Source organism: Carlito syrichta, unplaced genomic scaffold, assembly GCF_000164805.1.
Source record: "Carlito syrichta isolate Samal-C Ts95f unplaced genomic scaffold, Tarsius_syrichta-2.0.1 Scaffold305791, whole genome shotgun sequence".
Classification (NCBI taxonomy): Eukaryota; Metazoa; Chordata; class Mammalia; order Primates; family Tarsiidae; genus Carlito; species Carlito syrichta.
The window spans coordinates 178,890-201,957 of NW_007249887.1; the positions used below are offsets into that span (position 1 = coordinate 178,890).

At 33.3% G+C, this 23,068-nt stretch overlaps 1 protein-coding gene across 2 annotated transcripts in view; it reads right to left on the reverse strand.

Annotated features, from left to right (window-relative positions):
* The window catches only part of COL5A2 (collagen type V alpha 2 chain), a 156,948-nt gene that overhangs the window by 72,837 nt on the left and 61,043 nt on the right, over window positions 1-23,068 (reverse strand). Inside the window, exons 2-6 of one of the 2 annotated variants that reach the window (XM_008062664.2) lie at window positions 14,919-15,143; window positions 9,347-9,360; window positions 5,320-5,352; window positions 4,266-4,298; window positions 2,814-2,867 (exon numbers count right to left, since the gene is read on the reverse strand). In XM_008062664.2, coding sequence (XP_008060855.1) covers window positions 2,814-2,867; window positions 4,266-4,298; window positions 5,320-5,352; window positions 9,347-9,360; window positions 14,919-15,143 — 359 coding nt within the window. The remainder of the gene's footprint in view (window positions 1-2,813; window positions 2,868-4,265; window positions 4,299-5,319; window positions 5,353-9,346; window positions 9,361-14,918; window positions 15,144-23,068) is intronic. The other variant, XM_021714804.1, reaches the window with a different exon arrangement.

Consider the following 23,068-nt stretch of genomic DNA (forward strand, 5'->3'; position numbering starts at 1 on the left):
GTAAACAGAGGAAGCTTTGCTCACTCTCAACTGCTCACCTCCTGCAGTGCGGCCTGGGAGTTGGAGACCCCTGCTATAGAGTTAAGTGTCATGTGCAATTACAACTCAGCCCACCATTGACTGTCCATCTCCTGACACGTTGCTAGTTTTAACACTATGAAGTTACCTAGACAGTGCACTTAAAACTGAGGACTTTCATTATAATGCAAGACAGTCAATGATGACGTTGGCTAGTATTGAAGGCTTTGTGGAGTATCTCTGTCAGTAGTTCTCAGTCCAGAGCAATTTTGCCTGGATTTTGCAACATCAAAATACATTTTATATTGTCACAATTGCACAGGGATAGGAGTTGCTACTGACATCTGGAGACCAGGGATGCTTCAAAATTTTTACAATACTTGTGGAACTGTCTGGCCCCAAATATCAATAATGTTGAGGGTAAGAAAATGTGCTGTACACTGTGAGCTTTCTGTACTGTTTGATGGTCATGGAAGTAGGGGAAAATGGTTTTTCAGGGCTGTGCCACTCCATATTGTGACAGCCATAACTTCAGTCCAGCTAGCAGCTTCTTGAAGGCTTGGAACCTGAGGCAGAATAATCTACACATGAGTGTTCTGGGACATCAAGCCAGTAGCTTGAAATCAATCATGGGGGGTGGGGGAGATATTTATACTAAGGAAATTATCAAAAACTACAACTTTTAAAAACCTTTCTTTTTATTTTATAAAAAGTGAGTTGTTAAAAACTCACCATCAGCCGGGCTCGGTGGCTCAGCCTGTCATCCCGTGCTTTTGGAGGCTGAGGTGAGGGGACTGCCTGAGCCCGCGGGTCCAAGACCCACCTGGGCAACTTGGCAAGATCTCATCTCTACAATAAATCAAAAAAATTAGCCGGGCGTGGTAGCTCATGCCTGTAATTCCAGCTACTTGGAAGGTTGAGGCGGAAGGATCGCCGGAGCCCAGCAGGTCGAGGCTGTGGTGGCCAGGAGTGGCCACTGCACTCCAGTCTGGGCGACAGAGTGAGACTCCAACTCAAAAAAAAAAAAAAAACAACTCACCATCACACAACAGTTTACCAAGATTAAGATAGAAACAGATTTTTTACCTATCTGCCAGGATTGTCTCACTTCATTCCTCATAAATAACTACTTCTCACTTTCTCTCTCTCTCTCTCTCTCTCTCTCTCCCTACCCCCCTCTCTCCATCTCCCCCCCATACACACACACACACACACACACACACACACACACACACACACACACACACACACACACAGTTATACCCAATTTACATTGCCGAACCAAGATAGGAAATGAACCACATCACACACTAAATTAAGTAGGGAAGAGAAGGGTGTAGAGGTATAGATACAATTCTACAATTCTGGAAGTCTGGCCACTATCCTCATAGCAACTTCTGCCTAGACTCAGTATGCAACGTCATCAATTATTTACAATGTATAAGTTCTGGTGCAGAATCCTTTCTACATGACCAAACACCCTCCACACATCTGAAGTCATTTTCTACCTGTCATACTAGAAGCTGGACAAACATCTGGAGGGGCACCAGCAGTGTCTAAGCTACCAACACTGGTGAGACAGTTCAGTAGAACAACAATGAAGAATTAGGCATAAAATATTCTGATCACAGGCTTACTGCTCACCCATAGGGCTATATATGATTTCCTCAGGGCACAATCAGGCACGTGAATGCCTACAAATACCACCCAGGCTCCACATTCATTTCCGAAAAGGTATTGACATCATGTCTATACTTGGTGAAATGAGTAGAAGCACAAAAGACTGACAAAGATGAGACTAGTGGCAATCGTTCCCAATGACATGATCTAAAATAGGTTTTTTTCCTCATTTTGATGTTCAAAGTCATCTTTTGCTTCCTTGTTTATCTTGTCCTCTAATCATTTGGACGTGGGCAAAGGCATAATTGAAAGGTTGAAAATTCAGAGTTAGGTTTTAGTAGATATCATTAGAGAGAAAATTAAATGCTACAAATTTTTTTCTGACTGAAACATAGGATAATGATAGCAATACACAAATTTGTCATATCTGAAAGACATTAAGTTAAAACTTAATAAAAGAAAGAAAAATAATTATAACCCTAAGACTTGAGAACAACACATACTGTACAGGTAGGCAAGAAGGAAAAGAAAATCTTTGGCAATAGTATATAATATCCTCATGTTTTATTTTAAAGGTATAGAGGTGATTGTTTTAATCTAATGATATCCCCTTTGGTAAGGTGGTTGCTGATTTTTTTACATTACCCCTTTGATATGTCTGCAGCAGCTGCTCAGTGAAAATGGCAGAATGGTACTACCTGGGAAATAAATTTCTTTTACAAGCTCTTGAAAGAAAGTGCTATCCTCTAATAATTTCTCTTTCCGCCATCCAGCCTGGTTATTCCCATAGCAACCACAGATCACCGAACTTGCGTGCTTTATCTCAATAGTACATTCTTGACATTGTTTACTCATGAGTGACAAGTTCTGAAAACAACATAATGTGTTAATTATGTGTCTTAAGTTCTACTTTATTTTAATTTGACCTCATAAAGACAAGGAAATATTATTTGTGCTCTCTAATAAGATAATAAGCAATTATTAGCATGTCATCATTTCTTCTGAATTAGGAGAGCTGCACAATCATTTTGTGACTTGCCTTCCTTGTAACATTGAAAAGAGGTGAAAGAGGAACAGTACCCACCCCCTCTTCCCGTTCCTTGCTGTGTTCAGGGAACACCGTGTAGACTGACTTGGCCCATGTTTGCAAAGAAGGAAACTCTCAGTCAACTTACAGGTCTTCCTTTTGGGCCTCGCTCTCCCCTTGGTCCTTGTGATCCTGGAGGTCCCTAAAACAGAAAATGATAACACCTGCAAAACTTCTATGTTTTTTTGTTGTTGTTGGATTTTGTAAAAAGTTTGCTTGATAAAAGAAATTTGGAAAACAGAAATATCACACTTAGTTCGGTGGAAGACTCCAGAGAATAAAGCCATGTGCATATAAAAGTTCTGTACACTCATTCGGGCTGTATAATCCCGAAGTGATGCTTGGAGGTCTGGAAGGAATGAGGTGACCGTTGTAGCATCAAGGGGCTCAATGAGCTAGACAGAGTCACTTGACTAGTAAGTACACATTTTAAGAATCAGTTTTGCTGTGGGTAAAGTCTTTGCCACTAAATTCTGGGCAGAAAAACTTACAGTTCTGATTTTGAAAACTACATAAATGCACAAACCCCAGATTATCAATTACTTGATGGAATGTGTGAATTTAACTGTTCATCACTGTTTGAGTTGCTGATGAAAGCAATGGAAACAAAAGCTTCTTCATTTACGACAGTTCTGCTTTATGTACATGCAAGCATTCTTGGCTTAGAATATTGTGTTATTTCCATCATATAGTTAAAATCCACTTAGGATTTTTCAAATCGAAATTACAGTTATTTTTCTCTTAAAATTACAAGTCACTATTATATTTCAAAAATGGTGTTATTATGCTGATTTCTTAAAATGACTTTTTTTTTTCTGGGAAAAAGCTGTTGCCAAGGGGATTTTATTTCTCTGCAAAATAGAATTTAAAAATAGAATTTCAATTGATTTAGGAAGATTAGATTGTGTATTATCTCAACTCAACCTACAACACTGTTTAAAAACAAAGCTTCAGAAGGACCAGATGAAGTCTGATAAAGCTGTATTCATATTTTATTTAAATTGATTTGATATGATTTAAAATTGACGTGAAGTGTGTTATGTTATCCATTTAGTTATCTATGACTGCTACTAATAATCTAAACTTGAAAAATTCAGTCTTTTATGCTAAATTAGACATATGCTACCTTGATATATAATATCTCAAATCCTACTGCAATATATAATTTAATTTCATTAAGTAGATAAAAGTAGCCCACTTTAATTACAGTCAAACATCAAAAAGTACACCCAGTGAACAAGGTCAATCTAAAATTAACAAATGTAACAATCAATTGTTTTGCCATTTACAAAACCAAGGGCAACACTGACACATGAGTAACAATAAGGTTCTTCAATTTCAGAATGAAATGATCCCAGATGTGCTGTTTATTGCTGAAAAGGAATGCCTAACTTGAAGCTGCTTGAAGACAAAATATTTCAAGAAACAAAGCATCACTGTTTTACATTCTGTTATCTTCTCATAGTTATAATACCTGTAAAATTTTTTCAATATCTCAAAGAGCATAAGAGTACCATGAATATTGGTGGAAAGTACTTACTGCTGGTCCGGGACGACCACGTATGCCTGTTACCTAAACAATAAACAGGATAATTTGTAAAGACAAAGTTTCTACAGATATTCAGAAAAGCCAACAAAAACTCCAGCAATTTTTTTTTAACAAATGGATGTTTTCAATTGATGCCCATTTTCTCTTTGCCTTACAACTTAAGATATTATCTAATTTTAACCCTAATATAGGGAGGCAGTACTAGTTTGTGACTAAAAGCACCAAAGCTGAAGCCAAGAGACCTGAATTTTGACCAGGTGTGTGACCTTGAACTAATTACTTATCCTCTCCGTGCATAAGTTAAGAACCTAAATGGAAATTTAAATGTAAAATAGTGATGATGATTATAAAATTGCCCCCTTAACAGAGTAATGAAGACAAATAAATAAATATTTATAAAGTACTTAACACCTGAGGCATAGTAAGTACACATAAGTGGTTTTTTTTCAATGAAACAAAATAGTATGAATAATTCGTGTTTTAGATAATCTTTACTTTAAAAAAAAAAACAGGCTAATTGAAGGTAAAGCAAGAATGTCAACACTGCCAAATAAGTCAACAAACACATTCTTTTGTCTTGACAGACTGATGATATCACCTTTAAAACCTAGGAGAATGGTGGTTCACGAGCTTTAATCCTATTTAGTAATATTCTTTTCGATTATCTACACGTCTGAAGAAGTCTTAGGAGTTCTTATGCAACATGGAATTTTGATCAGGATCAGGACATGATATATTTCCAAAAGTGTGGAAACTACTGATACTAATGTTAACTATCACTGTATATTCACATATAATATATTCAGTTTTGCAAAACCATGACTTTCTACCTTTAGTTATTGGACTACAAAAGTCAGGAATATAGAACACCAAATATTATGTTAAATAACTAATCTAGTTTGGTTTTCCTGTGTTATACTAAAAGCTTATTTATAAAATAACATTTTTAAGACTATATGAGCAATAATATACAACTATACTACAGCTAAATTTATTTAAAGTATATGAAAACAATATATACATATATGTACATATATATACTTACAACAGGCACTAACCCTGGCTCTCCTTTCTGCCCCTATGAAGCAAAAAAAAAAAAGTCTAATTAACAAAATATAATGACTTGTTAGACATGAATATGTCACACTAGAATATGCCATGCAAACCCTGGGAACTTCTATGTAAGAAATGAAAAAAATAAGAAAGTAAACAATTTTGAATATTTGGTCATATTATTCATGAAAAAATTACTGTTCACCTGAAAGACATGAAAAGAAATCAGTTCAATGTGAGAAATATGTAAGACTGTTTTGCTTAATTTTTACAGAGATCAAATTCAAAGAGTTGGCTACAGCAAGAAATAGTTGTGATGAAAAGATGCAAAGATAGCACCATGGGAAACACTACTCAAAGACTAAAAACAAAAAAAAGCCAGAAACTTTTACACTTATGAATTTTCACACTCTTAAAATATGGCACATCATTTTTGGTAACTTTTCAGGTGTCTTTCCTAAGCTATTTGCACCTTTGTAGTTCTCATGAAAGAACATGAAAAATAACAAAAGATCTTTTAAAAAAGAAATTATGTAATAATTCTACTCAGGTAGTTCTCAATATCTGAGGGAAATAAATCTAGAAAAAAGATCAATCGAATAGGAAAATCAAAAATAACACAAGAAACTGTAAGTAAATAAAATCAATCAGTTTGATTGTGGAATAGATGTAGCAGATATGATAGATATAGATGAAATTCCTTTAGAACTTTGCATTCTCAAAAATTGAACTCTCATTGCATGATATCAGGCCCCCAGGTTAGATAATATCAGATGAATTATAGCTTATACTTTGATTTAATCACATATTAATTTGTATACTTTGTTTCAGATTTTGCCTTCCAACAGATTTTGGTCTCCTCAAAATCATGGTTGTCTTCATCTACTTTACATCTCCTCAGGGTGACACTTAGATGATCTCAGCAAATTCTTCCATTAACATATTAGGAAATAATGATTTTTATTAGGCAACTGGGGAGGTCAATATGAGCTTAACAATTACATTCAAGATGTAGAAAAAGCAAGGAAATGAGTTTCCGTTTCTCTAATTTTTTCTTTTGCATATATTATTGTTTCCTCTGATTTTGAAAATAGAGGAGATATAAGAAGCTAAATATCCTACTCAACACTCAGAGGATAACCACTGTTAACATTCTGGCATTCGTAGTCTTCCATCCAGAGTGTACATACACTCAGGTTTATCTAATCAATGCTTTGTATCTTGCTCTTAAATTTTGCTTTCATTTTTAAATTAAAAATAACATTACAATGAATATTCTTATTTATAAACATGAAAATAGAGGAAATATAAGAAGCTAAATATCCTACTCAACACTCAGAGGATAACCACTGTTAACATTCTGGCATTCTTAGTTTTCCATCCAGAGTGTACATACACTCAGATTTATCTAATCAATGCTTTGTATCTTGCTCTTAAATTTTGCTTTCATTTTTAAATTAAAAATAACATTACAATGAATATTCTTATTTATAAACATGTACCTCTCTTATTAATGTGTTATGGGATGCTTTTAGAAGTTAAAATTACAGATTAAAGATTTTATATATTTTTAAGCTTTTTAATACAGATCACCAAATTGTACTCCTAAAAGGTAGTATCTGATTATGTCCCCCAGTGGTATCTCACACCTGACAAAATTTTGTAAAGAGAAATTTTAAAACTATTTTATAATATTGATAATGATAATGATGGGCTCAGTGGTAGAACTAAGAATACACAATCACATTTGCTGATTTTAATGCTGAGGTAGTGAATACTCTGAAGGTCAATAATAAATTTAAAATTCTAAAGAGGAAAATGGCCCTACAGAAGCAGGAGACAATTCTATAGGGTAAGTGCAAGGTAGAAACACAAGAGACTAAAAGACAACCCACAGCAAGATTAAAAGAGACAAGAGACTAAAAGACAAGCAAGCTTACGGGAAAAAGTCATCCACATATATGGGCTTTGAAGTAATCAGACTTGTTTTGGCATGTTCACATCTGCTAATTTCTAGATTGAGTCTTTTCTTTTAAAAAAATTTTTAAAATAAAAAAAATTGACTTTATAGGAGATGTAATAAGACTTTTTTAAATGAATTATTTGAATTGTTTGGAAATGGCACATAAATTTGTGACGATAAATAAAGCCCTTTATTAGAATGATGTTGAAAAAAGATGTTTCTTCTAGAACAAGTCTAGAAAGATAAGTAAAAAGAGAAGACAAACTACTCCAGCTAAAATGAAAAAAAAAAAAAACAGAATAGCCTGCTGAGAATAGTTTTGACATTTCCATCCCATGAGACCCTTAAGGCAAATGCAGACTTTACTCTTAATTTGTAGGCAGGGGAATAGAATTTTCTGATATCTTCCTTAACTAAACTGTTGGCTTTTTGATATTCTATACGAGTGTTCTATTCCTCCATAATATTTAATGAGGAATTAAGTGTTCAATTATAAATTTCCATATACTTCTTATTTTGAACGTAAGTCACAGTGTAAATATTTGTTTCCACCGCTTTTGTTAATATAGACTTTGAATAAGTGAATTTATGTGGACTGATCGTTTATCTAAAGTTTTTACCAAATTTAATTTTTATGTTCTCTGAGAAACATAAAATTCACGTACTCTGATTCAGATGATAAATGAAAACACGTCATACAGATCATGGCCCCAAACCTGAGTCTGCTAAATGGGCAGCTGCTTTGAGTGTGTCCTTCACCCAGCTCTGCCACACGGCCTTTGGGAAAGGCAGAAAATGACGTGTCCCACCGGTTGTCTCTCAGGAAGCTGGGTAAGTACTAAGACAACTAAACTGATTATTTCAGAGCAGTTCTCACAGTTAGTTGCTTTTTTTTTTTTTTTTCCATTTCATCTATCTTTCTATATCTATATCCATATCTATCTGTCTATCCATCCATTTATCCATCTATCTTTCATCTATCTGTAAAGTTTGTTTAAGGTTCAGCCTAATCTTTTGTTTCCATTTATTTTAGTTTTCAGAATAAATTAAATGTGAGCCACTACTTGTAGTTCTTCTTCGACATATATTCAAATCTAGATAGCTTCGCCAACATTTATTCCAAATAAGACAAATGTATGATATTGTCCTCTGTCCCCAAAAGTTTAAAACTGGCCAGAACAGCCCCTTGATAGCATCACTCTCATTTATCATGAAGGGTATAGCATCACTTTATCTGATTGTCTGAAAAATCACTTTATTGAAGTTCCAATGTTTGCAAAAGAAAATAAAATTCATAAATATTGGGATCACTGCGCATGTTCACTCTCTTGGTTTCTGTGTCCATTCAATTTGCATAGGATTGAAGCACAGATCATAATTTTTAAGATAACCAGAAAACTGAATTCGTCAAGGGGAAAATAATTCCCTTTGCTCCGGGAGAAGGCCCATGTCCATATTACAGGTAATCAAGCTGGCCAGCTATACCAGGGTCCTGAATATATAACTACCTTGTCCCCTTGAGTATAATGCTTACCCAGTAATAGATTGTAAGCTCCCTGAAGGCAGGCAGGAGGAGGAAAGGGCAAGCAATGGGCGTTTGGGACAAAGTTCAATTAATTCTGGATCTTTACTTCCCAGTCAACGGGAGAAGGACCACAATCCCATTGATATTGAACTAATGTTCTTTATTCCTTCCTTTCTTCTTTCCTTTCTTCCTATCCTTCCTTGTTCTTTTCTGTCAAATGTGTATTGCACTTCTAATATGTGTAAAATATATACTTAAGCAGCAATAAATGCAAGGAATCCAAAATTTAATAAGATACACCCTCAATCCCTAAAGAGTTCACAACTTTCTGACAGAGATGTGGAAAAGAAAATTAATCACAGAGTAGAATAGCGGTGTTTGTCGTCTAAAAGCACAGTAGCTGAAATGTGCTTATAGATATGGTTTTTGTACTTTTCAAAAACTTTCTAGAATTTCAGAGCACAATTTTGTGTGGAAAGTATTAGAAATAATTCTGCTTATGAAAAAGAAACCATGCAAAATAAAACTTACCTTTCTTCCTCTGCCTAAAAAAAGAAAAGAATACATATGTTATTTATAAAGAAATTATTTTTAAGTATCTGCCAAAATATTTATAATTGCAATAATGGTTTCTTGTGGAGTCAGAATTTAGCTTAACCAAATTACCCTCATCAGTAGGCAGAACTCAAAAAATGTTTTGAATGAATAATTCCATAACAATCAAAATAATGCATCTCTTTGGAAAATTCTGACATGGCTGTATTACTCTTCACAGCATTTATATAACATTTAAAGTTCATTAAATCATAAAATAAGCTATCAAAGTTATAGCAAATTATCTTTAATTATTTTATGTTTTTCTTTTTCATACTTTTCTTGAGTAAGGCTTTTAGTCATATGGCTCAAAAGAAAAAAAAATGTATTAAAGACATACAATTATACAGTGAACAATCTCATCCCATCTTGTCCCATTTTTCCTGTTTCCATTTCATACCCCCACAGGATGCTACTATTAGTGGTTTCTTGTATATGCCCTCAAGTTTAGTTTTGCATATGTAAGAAAATACTATTATAGACCTATTTTCTACTTTTTCCATACTGTTCACATATGTATATATCTGATAGAGCTTTAAATCTTAGAGATCTTTACCAATCGGTATGTTGTTTCTTTACTGCTTTATATATATATATATTTTTTTAACAGAATTCCATTGTATGAATTTACCACAATCTATTTAATTCAACTTCAACTTTAGCCATGATAGACATTTGTATTATTTCTAATCTTTTGCTGTTACTATAGTTGAGCACCTACCAAGACATTTTTTAGAATGAACATTAGTGCTATTGTTTATTATGCTGAGAAACTTGGTGTAATTTGGAATTTTCTTGGGTGAGCTGGGATGGATGGTCATACTAGCTATTAATAGTTACAAATAAGTCTACATGGTAAATTACCCAATATACTTTTGGAGTTGAAGGGTATAGGCCTCTATAATTTGATATCTATTACCAATACCCCATCATGGAGGTTATACCATATTACATTCCCATCTTCATTTTTTTTTTCCAGGTGACTGCCAATCCACTCCAACAAGACTTGTAAAAATAATTATTATTTTATTGCCACTAAGATGTCATCTTTATCATATTCAATCTGAACATGTATATTTGTATCTAATTCCCATCTTTCTATTTTATTCCCTTGAAGTCTATCTATTCATGAATCTAAAACACATTTTTTAAACAAATGAATCCTAATATATTTTAATACCTTACAGGGTTAGTCATCACTAAACTGCACTTCTTAAGAGTTTGCCTGACTAACTTTTTTTTGTTTATTCTATACAAATTTTACTTATAACATATTGAATTCTAAAGGAATGTATGCCATGTTAAAATCATTAATAACTAAACAAGAACATAATATAACATTCGATTTGTTAAGTACTGTATTTGAATGAATGGCATTTTAAAGTTTTCCTCAGATAGATCTCAAACATTTTATGTTAAGTTTATCTTTAGGCATTTGTTGCTATTCTAAATGAGGTAGTTTTCATTCCCCTTATTTATACCATGATGTAATTGTTTATACATAGTAAATCTATTAATTTGTTTGTTGATTTTGCACTGTCCAACCTTGCTAAATTCTTTTATTTTTTTGTAGTAAATTTTACCCAAATCCTTACTTTTTATAAGTGCACAATTGTATTTTCTGCAAGTAGGTAGATTCTTCCACCTCAGTCTTCCAAGTAGCCAGAACTACAGTTGCGTGCCACCACAACTAGCTAATTTTTTGATTTATTGTAGAGACTAGGACTTGCCAAGTTGCCCAGACAATCCATTTGCGTCAGTCTCCCAAAGTACTGGGATTACAGACTGAGCCACCGAGCCCAGCCAACAGCTTTCTTAATATTGAATTATTCTTGCAATTGTGGAAAACTCTCCACTTGTTTGTGACTAATTATTCTGTTAGTATGCTAATAAATTTAATGTTTATTTAGGACTTTAAACAAATATTTATAAGATCAGTCCATAGTTTTTTAGTGTGCAATCATTATTGCTTTTGCTCTCAGTGACATATTTCCTTCATAGCAAAATTTTGAAAGTGTGTCTTCTCTTGCAACGCTCAAGAAGAGTTTTAAAAAACATTAAAATCATCGAATTATTTTTTAAGCTCTTAACTGTTTGGTACAACTGTGAAAATGCTAGACTTTTGGGAATCTTCCTGCTTTACAAATTTATCTGTTTCCTCTAAGAAAATTCATGTGTTCACATTTTCTCTTTCTACCAGGGATAGTCTTAGTACTATATTTTCCTACAAAATTACCCATTTCATATTGGTTTTCAAGTTTATCAAGATACAGTTGTGTAAAGAGGCCTCTTTATATATGCATGTTCTTTTATTTTCTCTTTATCATGTCTTGTTTTATGTTAGTTTATTTGGCTGGGTTTTATAGAACCATGCTTTGAATTTACATATTATTTCTATTTCTATTTCAGTTTTGTCACTTTTCAACTTGGGTTTTTTCTTTAGGCTTTTTACTCTACTTATTTTCAGTTTGTTTTGTTGATCCTTTTTTAACTTTTTGAGATGGATGCTAAATGCCCACATTTTTATTTTTATTTTGTATTTATGTGAGCACAGCGCTATAATTTTTCATTACCTTTTTAAAAACAAAATAATTCACCATGTCTTCAAAAATCCTTTTTTTTGTTTTGAGTGTTAGCCTTTCTTATATTTAAAAAGATTTATATGTTGACTTTACCAGTTATGATGTATATAATGTTAACTTATCTTAACATTATTCTTCTACATTCCTTTAGACCTATATTTGTTTAGGCAGTTTCTATTAGTTCCACTAAAATAAGCAATGATAAAAATGACAGCCTTTCCTATTTCTTACATACCCTCACCTTTTCTTCTAGCATTCAAATTCAAACAAGAAAATGATCTTTTCTAGTATTTATCTTTGCAGTGTTAAATGTGCTACTGCTTAATCTATGTGATTCATCTATGTAATTTTCAGGTTTTTCCCTTAAAGATGAGAAATTAGCAAACTCATGCTAGTTCACACCTTTTTTTATCTTCCCTTTTTATTATATATTAATTGTATACTTATTTCTATATTTTTAAAATCAATGTTTACTTTCCCATCTGTCACCTGAACTCATACTTTTGTTTTAGTCTTTTGGTAGCTCAAAAAACAACAGATGCTGGAGAGGATGCAAGGAAAATGGAACACTTCTGCAGTGTTGGTGGGAGTGTACCTTGTACAACCTCTGTGAAAACAGTGTGGTGATTCCTAAAAGATCTAAAATTGACCTTCCATGAGACCCAGCAATCTCCCTTCTGGGAATATACCTGGAAGAACTCAAATCACTCCATGAAAAAGATACCTGCACACGCATGTTTATTGCAGTGCTATTCACAATAGCAAAAACATGGAACCAATCATACTGCCCATCAAAAGTGGACTGGATTTTTAAAATGTGTTACATATACGCAGCCATAAAGAAGGACAAAATTATGAACTTCGCAACAACTTGGTTGGATTTAGAGTCTATAACACTCAGTGATCTATCACAGAAACAAAAAACTGAGCACCACATGTTCTCACTCAAAAAGAGACCCCGAACAATTATCATAATACTATAAAAAAGTGATTGGCAGTAGTGGGAAACAGCTGGGGAGGGGAGATATTTCATCTATAAGGGTACCTGTTCTCAAACCAGGTGAAGTGGGGACCAAAGTGAGGCCTAAACTTTATCTGTACAATGTCCATTTGTATATCTAATCCTGAATTGTAGCCTACATCCTTAAAATAAATAAATAAATAATACATAAACAAACAAATAAATAATCAATGCTTACATAAGTTCTTTGACATTTTCCTCCAATTAACTTTTGGTTGCCTTGGGTTTGGCCCATAGTAGCTTCCCTAAGAAATTTATAGAAAAATTATCCCCAGAGTTCCTGTGTGGTCCAAAATATTTTCTGTAGCTTTTATACTTGAAGAAAAAGAATGAATATATATTTAAAGTTTAATTCACCTATTTGTTTCCTGGAGAAATATATATATACATATTGCTCCACTGTCTTCTGGCATTGGAGAAATTGTGACTAGTCTGAATATTTTTCTCTTTGGAAATAACCTGTTCTTCTTCTCTGAATTCCAAAGACGTCTTTCTTTGTTTTTACACTTAAAGATTTTACTAAGTGAGATATGTCTTTATGTGGACTCCTTTAGGTTAACTTTTTCAGACATATGATTGCCACTTCAAAATTGAAATTAAAGTTACATTTTCAAAAAGTTTTTTGTATTATATTATGATTTGTTCTACTTCATTGCATTAATTTCTTCTTCGAGGAAGACATCAGAGTTATCCTTTGCCTGTCTTCTACAGCTATTATTTTCTTTCTAATTCTTTTAAATTATTTTTAAATTTTATTCATTATTTTCATTTTCTCATATCTATTACCTGTCTCTTACTTCATTTCATGCAATATCAACTCTCCTAGTGCTCCTTTCTATTTCGTCTTCATTTCCCTATGATGGTTTTAGTTTTTCTGCTAATTTTTTCATGGTCATTACTTATTTTGTTCTGCTTTATGATCTTCTTTCTTAGATACAATTCCTTTTTTAAGTTTTCTTTAGTTCATGGTAAAATATTTGGTCAGATTTTTAGCTGGTCTATGGCACAGACTACTCTTGTATTCTTTATCTCATAAAGTTAGCTGAACACTCCTACCTTTTTTCTGATAGTATCCTTGTATAATGTTGTTGCCAGCTCCTTTTTCATTATTCATCTTAGAATGAGTTGCACTTTCCTCGACAGCCTATTTGCAAGAGGTCGCATATTTTTCTGTGTTTTATAACATTTGTCACCATTGTTCCCAATTACCTTTCAGACATACCTCACAGATTTAATTTTACTTTATTCCTGGGATTTATTGAAGATTGTATCTGCTTTGAGAAGCCCTTACATGTTTTGTTTTTAATTCTTTCTTTTATACTTTCCTTATCATAATGCTGAAAATTGAGTTTAAGTATTTACTTCAGGCACATTTTACTGTTGAATGGTCTCCAAACTGAGAAGAGGTGAGTTGCTGTCTGGTGTTTCCATGTACATATTGTTGAGCACTTCATTGTATTTGTTATTGGTAATAAAATTTTGAAAAAAATAAAGCCTTAAATTAGGAATAATTATTCCATTCCCTAGGGCAAAGTTGACACCAATAGATAAATGTATTTTCTAGATCTTCTCTCAGGCATCAGTGGACTTATATAAAACCAAAAATACCTTGGAGCATCTGTCAGCGATATGGTAACAAATGGCCAACTTAAGTGGTACAAGAAATTCTCAAGTGAGCCAAAACCACTCAAAATTCAGCAAATTCCTCTGATATTCAGCAAGACAGGAAATTACTGTCTGCTGCTCTCTAATGTTAGATAAAATGGGTGAGCAAAATCATTAACCTCAAAGGCCATGGAAAAAGCTGCTTCATTGTCTCGGGTTGTTGATCCCTGAGAGTGAAAAACACTGCAACTTTAAAGGTGAGTCATTGGGTCAATTCTGAGTTGACCCTAAACATTCTTACCAAAATTGGTATTGCCACCTCCAGGTGTTTGTGAACAGACAGGACAGCATTCCCCAGGGGGAGTTACAGGGTCGGCACAGTCAAGCACCTCCTGGCACTCTATCTTGTCACAAAGAATGGCTCCGTTGTCACAGACACAGATCTGGCAAGGGGCAGGTTTCCAAATATCCCTGTTTAAGTACATCTGGCCATTTTGAGTGCAGGCTATTTCTTCACCATATCCTTCTAAAATAAGAAAAAAAAGAGGTTAGTAATCTGAAATTTTGGAATTTGGAAAATATTTAAGCAGGTGAGTCATCTTGTGGGTTCTCAAAAATTCTGGGCTAAGATGTAACCTCCCAATTGCCCAACACTGATGAACTTATTGCATTTAGTATTTTTCACAAAATTATATGTGATGCACCATGAAATTATTATAATAATTATATCCTCGCATGATCAGGGAAGAAAAAAAAAAGCTGATCCAATAGAAGTATACTTTTTAACCAGAGAATGTTTCCTACAAGATTTTATTCTTGAAGGCATGAATGACCAAACATGAGATGATCAGTAAAGAGGAATAAAAGTAAACCACTTTAAAATGGGGATAAAATAAATAGCTCAAAAGAAAATATATGGTTTTAGTGTTTGGCGAGCTCCATGTGACTTTCAGCTCACAAGAAGCTTTGGATTAGTAAATACCACAACAGGAGACAATATGTATTCAAATACCATGAAAAAAATGTGAAAAAAATGGTATACGGGTTATTAAAATTATTTGTAAATATAAATTAAAAAGAAGAACTTTGTCCCATTTCATGGAGTAATATCTATTAGACTTTCTAAACTAAAGGTGCTTCCTAAACTGTAGCAGAAATGCAAAACTTACACAGGTAATGAGTTAGTCTTACATCAAAATTAACTAAAGAAAGCCATAACCAAAACAATATGTGAGTTATTATACAATATTGACCAAATGTTTTTCTATATTTAGATACAAATTAAGGAAGACTGGGAAAATATATACACATATGTGCACAATATCAGATAAACATGTATATTACATCTTTAACTTTGTGATTTTATAAGAAACAAAAGAAATTACCCTTGCTTAAATACTTCAGGAATGCCTCAGCTACTTAAATGTAAAATTCCTTTATAAGCAAAAGAGCTTGCCTCCCAATTCTGGCAAAACTTGACTACTTTGTCTGGCTCTCTCTCCCTTCTTTTCTGAAACTCTCAAGGGTAGCTATCATGGTTTGCTTAATTATCATCACCCTTAAAATTCTTTTGTGACTACCCTGTAAAAATTAGACTCCCTTTACCCATATTTCACAGAACTCTTTCAATAACTCTTTCATTCAGTCATTCATTCATTCGTTATGTGTGTATTAAATGCAAGGTAATTGAAGAGTTACTAAAATCTGAACAGATAGGCAAAAATCACTGCCCTCAGGAAATTTCTTACAATTAGTGTTACTTTTTAAACTTTTGGTTATTTTCTTATCTCCTCCATTAGACAGTAACTCCTTTAAAGTAAAGACTAGGTATGTCTTGTTCATAATTGTATATCTAAAGCTTGATGTTATGCCTTTTATAAAGCTGCCATTCAAAAAATACCTGTTGAGAGACTAGATATAATGAGTGAATCTAAACTATGGTTGACTAACTTAATTGCAGAGCATTCACTTTGTATTTTGTAAAAACCAAAATTAAAAATGTATTTGTAATTAGTTTAAGGAAAATATTATCATCTAGCATATAAATATAGTCAAATAATAATGCAAAACTACAGATGAAAATGATTTTAGTTTGGAATAAATATACTAATCAAATAACCTACCTTAAACAATTTTATTTGTCACTTATACTTCAATAAAGCTCAAATCATAACAATTTTTTTACTTTTCTATGCAATGTGTTGCTTCACATATTTAGTTTTTCATCACAGATATTTGGCAAATGGAAAACTGTCTTCAGAGCATAACACCACATTCCAATGGTTTGTGTGCTACTTTAATCTGAGGGCTAATTTTTCCAATCTATGTAATCTTCATTAAAAGACTTATCACATGATACACAGATAATCAATAAAACAATATTAACTAAAGGTACACAGTGCTATTACAGTCATTAAAACCAAGGAGAAAATAGGACTTATGTTTTTATATACTTTTCTGAAAGACTTTTTTAAAATGAGAAATGTGTACTCTAAATAAAGAGTGTAGTTCCATGATAAACATTTCCAAAGACACAACCTGTATAAAAGTGGGCTTATTTCCATAACTCACAGAACAATTTCATTAAGTAGATAAATTAACTTTGTTAGGTTTTATGATTGAGAAGAAAATACCCAGTCACAAGTGTTAAACAATATTGCCTAAAAATGAGATACAAGTTTAGTTAGCTTGTTTATTTTTCTCTACCCTCTGGGGAGTTAGAGTGGGGGTTCAGCATTCAAATGTATTTACTGAGGATTAAATGCATATGTGTCTAGTATTGAAGGTGTGAAATATTGAAAGCATTGTGTTCTGTCCTCAAAAATATATATCATCATTGTAGAGTATTATATATGTAATATATGTTATACATATATGATAGCATAATATATATGTTATATGTATATAATATGGTGTGTTTATATTTATGTATTTATCACATAAATAAATACAATATAAATCCTAAAGGAGCCATAGAGAACAGGATAAGCTCTTAACCCTGAGATTTTATAAAATATATAAATTATAATAATGCTGTACGGATTATCATTGGAAATATATACGAGGATATAGACTATATCGCTAATGAAATAATTCAATGTTTGGAAGTAGGGAACATGAAAAAAAAGCAAAATGGCATGCAATACTGTTGTCACTTAAATATGATCAGACTGTGTGAGGGATGCTTCAGGGAATGACTTATCCTACTCTTTGTGGCTCCTTCAGGGTTGGAATAAAAAGAAACATTCTCTCAGTCCTGTTATAACATAGAAGAGCAGTTTCTTTTTGCAAGTTTAAGACAACATGACCTCAACTCAAGGGGCAAAGAAGTGGGCTACTGTATTACTTTCTTTAAATGATAATGTTAAAAGCTAGTTTTATACTCTGAGTCATCACTGGTTCTTTTCTCCCGAGAATTTATAATTAAATTTAAGATGATGTGGAAAGTTAGTTGGAATGCTTTTAAATGGCAAGGAGATGAAAAACCACATTCGCTGCTAAACCCGTCTCTTCACTCAGACAAGAAATGGTTCACATCACAGAGGGCTCAAAAACTCAGTGAACTCCCATACATGTCTGAATGAAAGACATGTACAAAGAAACAGTGGGTGGAAAATAGAGGGTGTCCTGCAGTTTTCATGTACCTACATGGTAGTTGCATACCATATGATTAGGGTGTTCCTTCTGTTTTCTACATAGATGTTTACATAAATGAAAAGTAAAATAGAAAGCAAAATTGCAGCCAATTTGTTGAAAAATCTTGCAGTGAAGCTGTCATAACATAATTATTTTATGAATGACAGTATAATAAAAAATAACTAAAGAATTTTCAAATGACATACTATCCTCCTGACTTTTCTGCCCAAATAATAAAATTAACCCAGGCTGATATCTAAGGCCTAGGTCCTAGGCCTTGGAAAAAATATGTATATATATATTTTTTAATATATATATATAAAATATGTATATATATTTATATATATATAATATATATACATATTTTTTCAGTACTTAGGCAAACAATTTATTTCAATATAATCTGAAAAACCCTCTCAAAGTGTAATTTTGTATTACTTGCATTTTTTGCTATTTGTTTCTTTAACTTTCCTAAGATTAAGAAGGACTGGTAGAAATCTGTTAATATTGTCACTATTTTGTAATTTTCATGGTGTTTTAATTACCAAAATTTTAATCTCCTAAACTACAAAATTATTTTACCCTTACCAAATGTTCCAGCAAATTGAATTCATTGTGAGGTCATTCCCAAAAATAGCCCTGGCACTGATATACAGAAAAGAGTTGTGTTTTATCTGACCATATTTTATTAGAAATAAACTCAATTGTTCTATGTTTCTCATATATCCTAGTAGATATTTCTTCTCATAAATCTTAAATTATTAGTTGTAAGAATTCAGTTCTTAATCACTAGATGGCAGACCAAATCCGCCATCTTATTGTAACAGGCTATTAGAAACTAAGCTATCAGAACTGCTGCTTGCCAACTATAGGTTATGCCCTATATCCACATTTCTTCATCCAACTATATTGTGCAAAAAAAAACCTGTGATCAAAATAGCCCTGTTGAACCTTTTGGCTGGCCAAGAGAAATGTGATTGTATTTGTATATTAAATGTTTGAAGTTTACTTAAAGAATTTGAAAAATATATAAAACAAAGCCCCTAAAACTAGGCTGGTTATTCTCTAGGCACTAACTGAAGTTCTTCCTTGCAGAAATAATGTAGAATACCCATGTATTACAAAAATTGTAAGTCTCTTATTCAAACAAGTGTTTGTTCCAATCATTTTCCTCTGCTGAACTGTGAGCTCTTGAGAGCCAGGGCTGTGTTCATCCTGCAACCTTCATGCTTAATGTCATGTGACCATTTTAGCATGACTCGAATGAAGAAAGGAAGAAACTAGTCCAATGTTGTGCCTAACAAAAATATGGTACATGTAGCTCTCTTTCCTCCTTCCCTAATCTTCTCAGAGAATGTGTTCTTAGGACCCTTATTTTGATGAAAGGGAAATGGGTCACTTGGTGGTTCTTGCCAGTTGTGCACCTAACATCCAGTCCTCCGTATGGCCAGAAAGGACGAAGACTGTGTTAGTCACAGCAGCTCATACTTTAGAACAGTCTTCAGAAATCTACAGCAACCCTTTGACTATCCTGACCCAGCTGATTTAGGTCCCTTCTGGGATTGTGAAGGTCTGGGCTAACATTATTTAAAGTTTCTCTGAGTTAAAAGTTCTTGAAGGACTATAATTACAGCACTGTCAGCTGGTGGCCTCATGGAGTGGACAGAGACTACCTCGTGGGACAACGAAGGATGCAGCAAAGCAGCCCCATGTGGCCCTCTAGGCCAAACCACAGCCTTGGCAATGCACAGCATGGCCCTAGATGCTGGACATGGTTCCAGAGAGTCTTCCAAGGAAATCCATCCCTTCCTTGTGCTCTAGGGCACTGTTTATAATTAGAAGGGGAAGACAGAGGGAGAGCATTTGATTCTTTCTTTAGACCCTGCAGAATAAATGCCAAACATTTCACATTCATCATTTCTCTTTCCTTATCCAATTCCCAAAGTTTTAAAAGTTAGATATATATGAAGCCACCAGATACAGTTGAAAGGGTCCTATTACATATTTCGACTATTTTTTTTATACCTCAGCCTCAGGAGCTATAGGATGGTGAGTGGATAAGAAGTATGGAGCAGGTCTGTGGGATTTTACATCTTGTGTTCTTCACTCCACTGCAGACTTTTACTTATTAATGAGCCACCTGAATTTAAATATATTTTGGGGATGGCTATCCAAATTGTTATTTTTTTCTGTACCCCCTCTTTCACTGTACCAACCAAACAAGAATAGACATTCAGTGATTACTTGAGCTGAGTGAAATTTCTATTCCACTAAGGACAGTCATGTTTTATATTCTAAAGCAAGATAATAACAATTTTGAAGATTTTTTTTCTGTGAATCTGAGAAATTAAAATGGGGACAACTCATACACAGTATTTTAGGACAGCATACAAATAAAACTAGTTTAGATAAACTGTCTACTGCTTTCTGATCTCATATGCAAAAGTTTTTCAGTTAACTAGTAAAACTACTGTTTCTACTTTACTTAAAATGGAAAAACTAAAAAGGAAAAACTCTCACATTAGGCACTACTTAAGTTTTTTCCATTTGTCATTGGGAAATCTAAATGATTGTGGCCAAAATGTGAAACGAAGACTACACGTATTGCACATGCAATGCTCATCTACAATTCTGTCTGGAAGACCAACTTGCAGTCTGCTAATACATTTGACATCTTTTCTTTTTATTTTTCCAAACACATGGCTCAGACTACTGAACAGTTGCAAAACATTGCAAAGAGAATGGAACCCACCTTACAATCTATACACTAGAAATTTCACTAAAAATTTCTATAGCAAAATGTAGTTAATTAATTAAATGTAATTAATCGCTCAGTAAGTTAGGTTAAAGTGCTATGCCAAATGTGTCTTCCTACCCAAATACATAAAGAATTTCAAATAGTTTTGAATGAGGTGTGTCTACTTAATCTCTCCTAGCATAACATTGCTTGAGATAAGTTGGAGAGCCAAAAATCTGCACAGTGATTTTTCTTTCAAATGTATGTATGTGTGTATGTACATTTTCTTTCAAATATAGTATGGTTTTTATGAAGGAAAGAGATGAATTAAGTTAGTAACAAACACTCAGCAATATATAGTAACTACATTCCAGGTTTCCTTCATCTCAAGTCTTACCTCACGTGTTATATTCTCCATCAAGCACATTCTGACCATCTTACAAAAAATTGCACATTACCACACACATATACAGCCATGTTACCCTCAATTCACCAATTCTTATTCTATTTTTTCTTTAATGTACTTTCAAACCTACTATATTATTGAATTTATTGTTTATTGCTTGTCACCCATGTAGAATTATAGTTCTGTAAGGACAGATATAATGTATGTTGTTTTCTGCACTAACATAGTCTGATATCCTAAAATAGTGTCAGGATCATAGTAAATGCTCAGTAAATATCTGTTGAATATTGGTTGTGTGTTTTAAAAACTTTAGATGATGAAGTCATTCTGTAATGACTTATACACTATTTGGGCACTTTTATATTTGAAGCCATTTGTAAGAATACTAAGATCTAGACCAAAATGATTTGCTGCAATCCCTAGCTATTACATGATTTTTAGAGAAGCCTCATTCTAGCTGTTTATTTAAATGTGTGTCATACCTACAGGGATTTAAAGTACCTGAGATTGTGGGAATATTATGTATTGTCATTCATTCCAGATATTACATCCTAGAAATAACATATATTTTTATGCATTTGTGTAACTGAAAAGAGTTATATTTTAAGAAAATATTCAGTATGGGATACTCAGATGAGTATAAAGTTAAATATTTTACCACATAAAACATTTTAGAATCAGTTTAACTCTGTATTTTATTATTTATTTGCAGCTACATTTTGCCTTCTTTCCCCATCTTCCCCGAAACAAAAGAACATTTAGGGCCTCTAGAGAAAATCCAGATGTTGTAGTCAGTTTATTCCTTCCAATTCATTCTTTATTCACTGCCCTTGCCTTGAGCAAGTTGAATTTATTTTTTATAATTAACTAAACATTCCACAGTTCTCAATGGCTCTTTGATCCCATTCACTTCACTACCAAGGATTCTAAAATATTCTGAAGACAGTTTCTAAAAGGAATTTAATGGGTTGCCTCTTCCCTGTTCCCTCTGGAGCTCAGTTCTGGAGGCTAGTCCGGAGGGGGACACTAAGTGCTTTCATTCTAAAGGCATAATTTCTAACTTTCTCCACTTGATACATCTAAAGCCCTGAAGTAATACTCAGCTTTGTTCTAATCTACATATTTAATTTACATTTATTTTTTAACTGTTAAAACTCAGGTGATTCTTCTGAAGAACAGAACTAAAAAATAGATTTTACCCTTCTTTCTGGCATTTCCAGAGCAGGTAATGTACTGTTTAAATAAGATTGTCATCACTATTTCAGAACCTAAATCCATCTCTCATTCTATATATTCACTTTATCACTTAGAGTGTGTTCGTGATGTCTAGAAGTTCATTTATTTATTGTATGTTTAAGGTCAGGACTCCATATGCACTGAATTTCAAAGCCAGCCAATGTGGTGGCAATACTTGTTGGAGAAAGAGAAGCTGTTGCCTTTACTGGGTAGTTATATTAATAGCTTTCTAGATGCACAGCAAAGCTATTCATTGGGAAATTTCTGTGCTTGTAGGGAGAACAAAAGACAAGAAAGCAAAGAGAGGAGGAAGAAAGAAGGCAGGAGAGGGATGGGGGAAGAAGGCTGAAAAGACCAACAATCAAGTCAGTAATTTTCTTTCCAGTTAATTTTACCACACCGAGAAGGAGGATTTACAAGTTTCTCTAGCTGACAG